At 47.1% G+C, this 7,629-nt stretch overlaps 2 protein-coding genes across 2 annotated transcripts; both read right to left on the reverse strand.

Annotated features, from left to right (window-relative positions):
• Window positions 1-343: 343 nt before the first annotated feature.
• LOC123039075 (MEIOTIC F-BOX protein MOF-like) lies at window positions 344-1,600 on the reverse strand. The gene has a single exon (XM_044462374.1). The coding sequence runs from the start codon at window positions 1,598-1,600 to the stop codon at window positions 344-346; it is 1,257 nt and encodes a 418-aa protein (XP_044318309.1).
• A 2,726-nt stretch (window positions 1,601-4,326) lies between these two features.
• Window positions 4,327-7,393, reverse strand: LOC123043812 (uncharacterized). The gene is made up of 5 exons (XM_044466404.1): window positions 7,261-7,393; window positions 5,934-7,150; window positions 5,208-5,363; window positions 4,908-5,097; window positions 4,327-4,635 (listed from the first exon to the last, which is right to left on the reverse strand). Exons 2-5 carry the CDS (start codon window positions 7,131-7,133, stop codon window positions 4,562-4,564), a joined length of 1,620 nt encoding a protein of 539 aa, XP_044322339.1. The 5' UTR covers window positions 7,134-7,150; window positions 7,261-7,393; the 3' UTR covers window positions 4,327-4,561.
• Between the last annotated feature and the right edge of the window lie 236 nt (window positions 7,394-7,629).

Below are 7,629 nucleotides of genomic sequence, written 5' to 3' on the forward strand. Positions count from 1 at the left end.
CAACGCTTTGAACAGTAATCATTTAAAAAGATACACTACTTCAAGAATGTAAAAAATAACAAACAATAATCTGAAATAATATATAATGCTCTCTTGAAGCTTCATACTTCCATATCTCATTGATTTCACCTACTACATTTGATGATGAAATGAGCTACTACTAATTTCTTGATCTGAACTCTTCTCCAAGTCAACTGTGCCTTTCTAACCAGGTGGTGCTACTTATGTAAGAAATGTGCTCATTGTACATATGTATTCTGTTGGGAGCAACATAAATTTCTTTTGCAAACATCAAAAAAAGTTGTTAAGAAAAAACACAATTATGGCTATATCAAGGAAATCTTCATATATACTCGAAGATAGACAAAATAGTAAAAGGTGGTGACAGCTCTACCTCTCTAGCATCAGTCAACAACTCCAAAGTTCTAGCACTTGAAAGACTCTGAAGAATATGACGACCACCTAAAATCTTCGTATCATTGCATTCTCTATATCCACCATAGATACTGTCTTTACTGGAAATCAGGCCTTTACCTTTGTAGCCATACTTTGCATCATTTGCAATCTCACTGTATGCATAGGTATTGTCATCGTTGTTGATATCACCACCATAATTATAATTATCCGTGTGATGATCATGCCTGTAAATTCCTTCAGCAAAACCATGTCCATATCCAAACCTTATAAAATCATCATATCCAACATTATCACTCAAGGAAGACTCTTCATGAATCTTCGAGCTCTCTGTCCAATCATTGTAGTCGCTATCATCCCCGTCGTCATCAGTAGTTCCATCACAGTAATCTTCATCACTGATGTATTCATTGTCATCACCCAAGAAAGAGTCATCAAGTATGATAGTAGCTGTGACAAGTGACCCCAAATTCTTGAATGATGGGACTCGGACGTAAGGTGTGATGAGGTGCAGAAGTAGGAGGTTCGGAGCAGCAATGGAGAAGGCACAACTGATCTCGCATTCGAGCATGATTAAAGTCTTCAAAGAGACGGACACAATCCTAGGGCCCGCCACCAAGCAATCCTTCAGACCTAGTACTTCCAAAGACGTGCAACTAGAAGAAAGCTGCCTGAGGATCCTGTAGTCAAGCATGGCATACGACAACTTCAAGACCTTGAGGTGGCAAGAGATGAACGACACGCGGTCCAACGACGCGATCTCCGAGCAACGCCCGGTGAGATGGATAACCCGCGCGTTGCGCTTGATGGCGGCCCTCATCCACACGCTGGCGTCATCATCGGTGAAGCCTGCTTCTTCGTCGCTCGACCGCAGGCGGAGCATGACCACGGGAGCTGACGCTTCACGTAGGAGGAAGAGCCGGTGCACGAAGTCGCGGAACTTCTCAGGCGGGTCGCCGTAGCGGCCAGTGGAGGGGCGCACGCGGAGATCGACGCAGGGCACGGACGCCCAGAGGTGGCGCCACCGCCGCGCAAGTACGCAGGTGCGGACCACCTCCCATGCCTTCAAGAATGACATGATGTGGTGCAGGAGCTCGTCCGGGAGGGTGCTGAGGCGGTCGCGCTTGGCGGCAGCCCGGCCGGCGCCGCGGCGGTGGCCCGGGCGCTGGGTGGTGCTCCGGTGCATTTCGGCTCGAGCCGAAGATCTGCATGCAGGTTTAGCGACACCACGGGGCTCAGCCTTGTCAGTCAGGATTTTGAATGATGGAACGGAACATAACATACCAAGAGAGTCGGCTTGAGATGGCCAAAAGTGAATTCCGCCAAGAGACACTCACGTACACAAGAGCTAGCAGAAGCACTTGATTGGTTCCTGTACAAGCATGCACTAGTACATGAGCCTGACTTGTAGTACAAAGTTGAAGGTTTTTAAACCTTCATCAAAGGATATGGAGTGCGTTGCCGTTTGTTAAGGAAACTGACACAAACAAACTGCGGAGTGGAATGTCACAAATTCTCCAAATCCACTACCCAAAATAGTAATAAAATGATTGTACATTATGGGCGGCGTTGCCGGAAAGGAAAGAAGGGGAGAGGTGGCCACCTTGCAGCTTGGGCGCGGACGGCGTGAGCTCATCCACGTCATAGATGTGCCGGAGGCGGGCACGGTGAACGTCATGCGGTGCCTCGAAGGCACCTACGCCGGCGGGGCCCAGCCCCGCCGTGGAGCTCACCGTGGCGACGACAGCCAGTTGCCGCTCGGAGATGTGGGGCGTGATGTCTGATGGCGGCCTTGAGTCGGAGTAGCTGGGGAATGGAAGGGATGCGCTTGGCACCAGATCTGGAGCGCTGCCGTGAAGCAACAAGGGAGATGGTCAGATGAGACTATCACGGGAGCAAATCCTGAAATAAGAACCGTGGGCGCCCCTGCGCTCTAGAGCTTGGGCACTCTCGGTCGTCGGATCGATTTCTTGATGCGTTTTCGACCATTCGATCTCGCTCCCGGAAGACCTCAACCGTCGGATCAAACCAAAAACACTGCCGCAATTAGTGTTGTGCCCTCCAGCGTGCCACCGCCTGTTATTTCTCTGCCCCGCCGAGGGCATTTTCGTCATTTCACGTCTTAGGTCAACACTTGCCCTTTTTCGTTTCGCTACCTCCTTTCCAATCAGTGCTAGGACTATTACGGGAGCAAATTTGTTAGAAACAAGGGTCCTTTTTGCACAGAAGCGTGCATTTCTGCGTACACATCCGTCCCATTGAATCTGTGCCATCCATCCTCAATCTAGTGGTCCAGCTTCCAGTTTTCTATTTTTGCGACTAAGAGACAGATTCTATAGCAGTCGCCCGACCAATATGGCGACTTTTGATTGAGAATGTCATTTTAGTATACTCGTCATCCAGTCTTCGGCCTGCATTGAAGGGTGCTCCATATTCAACCCTTCAAATAATGTGGGTCATTGGTTTGGAGCATGCGTCATCCACCAACTGCTCGAGCGGGAGGAAACTTTTGGCTCGGTCTCTTCCTCCCGCATGCAGCCCGATCAATGACGTTGTCGCCCGTGCAGTTGCCGCTTCCGCCCTGACAATGTTGCAACCACGTATCCACCTGGAAGAGTGCCAACTAATGCTCTTCGTCACGTTCCCCTCCGGCATGTGGCAAATCAACCCCAATTTCCAGCCGGAACACACCCATTTCGCGGGTATATGGACCTATTACCTTTGCCATCAGCACCACATTTAACCTCTCTCCCCCATCCCCATTGCCAACACACTCACCTCACCGCCCCCTTCACCGGCCGCCACCCTGCCCTCTCCACCCCTGCCGCCACACTCAATCTCATCGACCATGTCGATGTAGTCACGTCCTCCCTAGCAAGACCAAAGAGGTCCACACCGAAAGAGGGTTCTGGGGGAGGATGTGGGACTACTTCAAGTGAATCGAGGATGACGCGCACCGTAAGGCTAAATCAGTCGTCGTCCGTGCCCGCCTACCCACCGCCCTTGAGTATTTTGACTGAATGTCGATGGCAGCCTAGGCAGAAATGGGCGCCACGCTCACGCCGCTTTTCAAATGCACGGTTATGACCACTCTGCTAGAGTTGCTCTTATATCTCGCCAGCACAACCCATAAAACCACCCTGGCTCTGCACCATATTTTCTGGTTTGGTCAAGCCAGACTCACTCTATTGGACCACAAGCGGTGGGACAGAGAGAATAAAGGGCGGCAAAGAGGAGCCGTCGGGCGACAACCAAAACAAGATTTGCCATGGGGCAAGGTTTTGCCAATTAGGTGGACGGGGGCGCAAGTCCGATTAGGTGGGTAGAGGATAGTCCCATCTGGTTTACGCTTCCTAGACACCTAGTTGGAATACTGGCCATCACACACATCATCTTGACAAGGGGGCCCAACTGGTTAAAATCAGAGCAAAGTGTTAAATTGGGTTAAACACGACACAACACAGCAATTTTGGGTACGATGTGGCCGAAAATTTAAATGGGGCAAATACTATCACAAATACACAAACAATGGGTAAAAAGTGAAATTCACCATGTTATTAACAGTGTCCTTTTTCAACAACAAAAATGCAGTGTATTTTTTCAGGTGTTAGTATTTGTTATTCTGAGAGAAAATACCTCGCCGCTCATAGTTGTAGGCACACATGATTGCAGAGCATCAAGTTTACTTCAATATTCAACCTGTTGTATATGAAGTGTATTTCCTTTTCACTTCATGTGAAACGCATTTCAAATTTTCAAATTTTCATTAATTTCAATATACAACTGTATTAAACTTCCGAAGATAAAAAACCCTACAGTCATACTGTCGGAGTGAAATAACAAAGCGAATCTCAGCTGCACCACAATTCAGGCACGGGGCATCCATAATTTATTTTTCTGTTCTTTTAAGAAAGCAAATTTTACTACAGACCACACAGATGAACTAGTTTATAGTATAGGAAGAACATCCCAACGATTTGTAGCCCATGCTACTAAAAAGGACGTCAAAAGATCGGGTGAAGCTTTGAAAGCATCATCAGTACTGCATGGAGATCAAGGGTTCTTACTGCACCTTGCTACTACATAATGGATGGTCGATCGCCGGCAGGATTTAATATCTAGAAGACCCCTCGTAAACTTCTGGATGTTACATCCAGTCGTCCCCACATTCATCCAGTTCTTGCTTGGCGAGGTCCCTCATAAACTTCCGGCCACGGAGATCTGGTAGAAATATCAAAAAGTAGATGACTGTAGATTAGGACCATGTACGAAAGAACATCTTTTAATTTTACAGAATACACTTCTCATGTAACAGAATATCGATGAATACACTAAGCAGATTATATGCCCATTTATACATATTTAGCTTTTCAGGAACAAGGCAATGCGCTCTTTACATCTCAGTAAATAGCATATGAACATATAAACCAGTAAGGAAATACTGATATTGCAAGTAAATACGAAATGGTATATGAAGAAAAGGTATGACTCACAAGCATTCCCGCTCCGACACACATAAATATTCTCTAGTGGTATACCATTTGCCCTGAACATATGTGCCAAGGTGTGGACTCTCCCATCATCCTTTGAACATTTGATCTTCACCATTCTAAGTTCTTTGCAAGTAAATGGTCTTCCCTGTAGTTTGATACCTGTTTCCAATGCCTTCCTTGTGCTAAAGTTCTTTAGCACATTAACCAAATTGTCATTAAGTGTGCGATCAGATACTAAAAAACTAAGAACAATGAAGTCAAGGATCAAGTAGCATACACCAAATATGTAATCACACATACCAATTTGAGTTGGAGAAAAAGCCTCTTTATATTAGGTGAATGCTGTAGCAAGAAAATTAATGCATCGAAATCAGCAGCCATACACCATTCACCAAGGGACAGGGTCTTCAGGTTGCTAAAAGTTGGACACCTTCTCAATTCCCTAGTCAGAACCACCTTCATAATGCAGACAAAAGAGTATTCAGCAAAGAACGGTAGTAACTCGAATCAACATCTCACAGTAAAAACTGCATATGGATGGTTTATTCAACAGGAAAAAGAAACCCATCTCAAAAAAGAAGGGAAAACAACATCTATCATATAGTGATGTATTGCTAGAAGAGTAGCACGTATTGGTTTCATTTCATTCATCTTTCTTTTCTAGTAACTGAAGGAACATCGGCCTTAGACACTCTTATAAAAACTGAATATATATAGCTAATCTGTTGAAAAGATACACTGTTGCAACAAAGAGAAAAATAGCAAAGTTTCTATGAGAACATAATTGATGAGTAATACTCCCTTGAAGCTACAATTGATGATTAAACAAACTAGTACTACACCAGAGCAGAAGGTCAGAAATGTGCTCATTCGACACATGTGTTCTATTGGAGGGAACCCGGCATTTCAATGTGAAACATCCAGGAAAAAATGTCCCACATTATAACTATGGCCATGCCAAGGAAAATATAAATAGAAAATAAGAGAGGAAAAAGATAAATCAGTAAAAGATGGTGACAGCTATACCTCTCCAGCATCAGTTAACAACTCCAAACTCGTAGCTGTGGAAAGGCTCTCAAGCATATGATGGCCACCTAGAATATTATTACTAGTATAATTTCCACCACTGATTTTTCCATAGTTACCATCTTCACTGGAAAGCTTCCCTTTACCTTTATAGCCATACTTTGCATCATTTGCGATCTCACCGTATTCATAGGTATTGTCATCACTATCAATATCGCTACCATAATTATAATTATCCTTGTAACGACTGTGCCCATATCTTTCTTCAGGAAAACCATATCCATATCCAAACTTGTCAAAAGCATCATCATCATCACTCAAGGAAGAGGCATCATGAATCCTATAGCTCCTCTTATCATCATTGTCGTCGTCATCAGTAGTTTCATCACAGTCATCTTTATCGCTGATGTGTTCAAATTCATTGCTCAAGAAATGGTCATCAAGTAAGATAGTGGCTGTGACCAGTGACCCAAAGTCGGTAAATGACGGAACTTGGACATAAGGTGTGATGAGGCGCAGAAGTACGAGGTTGGGAGCTGCAATGGAGAAGCCCGAATTGAACTTGCACTTAAGCATGATTAAGGTCTTCAAAGAGGCGGACACAATCCCAGGGCCTGTCAGCAAGCAATCCTTGAGATCCAGTTCTTCCAAGGATTTGCAACTAGCAGAAAGCTGTCGGAGGACACTGTCATCGAGCCTGGCGTAGGACAACTTCAAGATCTTGAGGTGGCACGAAACAAAGGGCACACCGTCCAACGATGTGGCTCTCTTGTGATGCCCAGCAAGGTGAATAAGCCGCGCCTTGCGCTTGAGAGCAGCCCTGATCCAGATGCTGGCGTGCTCCTCGTTGAAGCCAGCGTCCTCGTCGCTGGGCTGCAGGCGGAGCGTGTCCACCGGCGCTGACACGTCGCGGAGGAGGAAAAGGCGGTGCACGAAGTCGCGGAATTCCTGCGGCGGGTCACCGTCACGGCTCATGTAGTGCAGGCGGAGGTCGACGCAGGGCGCGGACTCACAGAGGTGGCGCCACCGGCGCGCGAGCACGCAGGTGGGCACCGCCTCCCACGCCTTGAGGAACGACATGACGTGGTGCAGGAGCGCGTCCAGGAGGGCGCTGAGGCGGTCGACCGCGACGGCGCCGGAGCCTGGCGCCTGGTCGGTGCGGCGGCACGGCCCCCAGCGCTGGGTGGTCGTCCGGTGCATTTCGTCGAGCAGATGGCCTAAGCGCAGGTTCAGGGACGCCCAGCGTGAAGATTATGCAGGGAAATCCATGGAGGGATGCGCTTATGGGGAAGGGGATCGGAGGGAGGGAGGAAGGGATCGAACTTACCGAGAGATCCGCCGAAATGGTGTTGAGTTCTTGCCGCGTTTGAAACGAAACTCAAAATTTTGGGGATAGAGGCGATAGTCACTCGCCTTCTCCGCAAATGGAGAGGTGGCCGCTTAAATCACGTTTTGTTCCAACGGGCCTTTGGGGCGTAAACGGATTAGGTGTCAATGGGCCTTTGGCCAGTTAGGTTTTTTTTAGCATCGAACTCAGGAACTTTATTAACTTAGAATCATAGTGTTACAATCCGCCCGCAGGCAAGAGACCAAAAAATCCGGGCTTACATCAAGCCAACAGGCCCTCGGCCCATCGAGACGCTCCTCAAACGGTCTAGGCATTTCTGGAGGCAGCGGACTTTCTTTTGGAGATTTC

Source organism: Triticum aestivum, chromosome 2B (genome assembly GCF_018294505.1).
Source record: "Triticum aestivum cultivar Chinese Spring chromosome 2B, IWGSC CS RefSeq v2.1, whole genome shotgun sequence".
In the NCBI taxonomy this organism is placed as follows: domain Eukaryota; kingdom Viridiplantae; phylum Streptophyta; class Magnoliopsida; order Poales; family Poaceae; genus Triticum; species Triticum aestivum.

Coding starts and splice junctions, on each gene's coding strand:
- LOC123043812 (XM_044466404.1), bottom strand. CDS start 7,133: ATGCACCGGACGACCACCCAGCGCTGGGGGCCGTGCCGCCGCACCGAC. Junction 5,364..5,933: donor TGTTAACTGATGCTGGAGAG/GTATAGCTGTCA, acceptor TGCATTATGAAG/GTGGTTCTGACTAGGGAATT. Junction 5,098..5,207: donor TTTTTCTCCAACTCAAATTG/GTATGTGTGATT, acceptor AATGTGCTAAAG/AACTTTAGCACAAGGAAGGC.
- LOC123039075 (XM_044462374.1), bottom strand. CDS start 1,600: ATGCACCGGAGCACCACCCAGCGCCCGGGCCACCGCCGCGGCGCCGGC.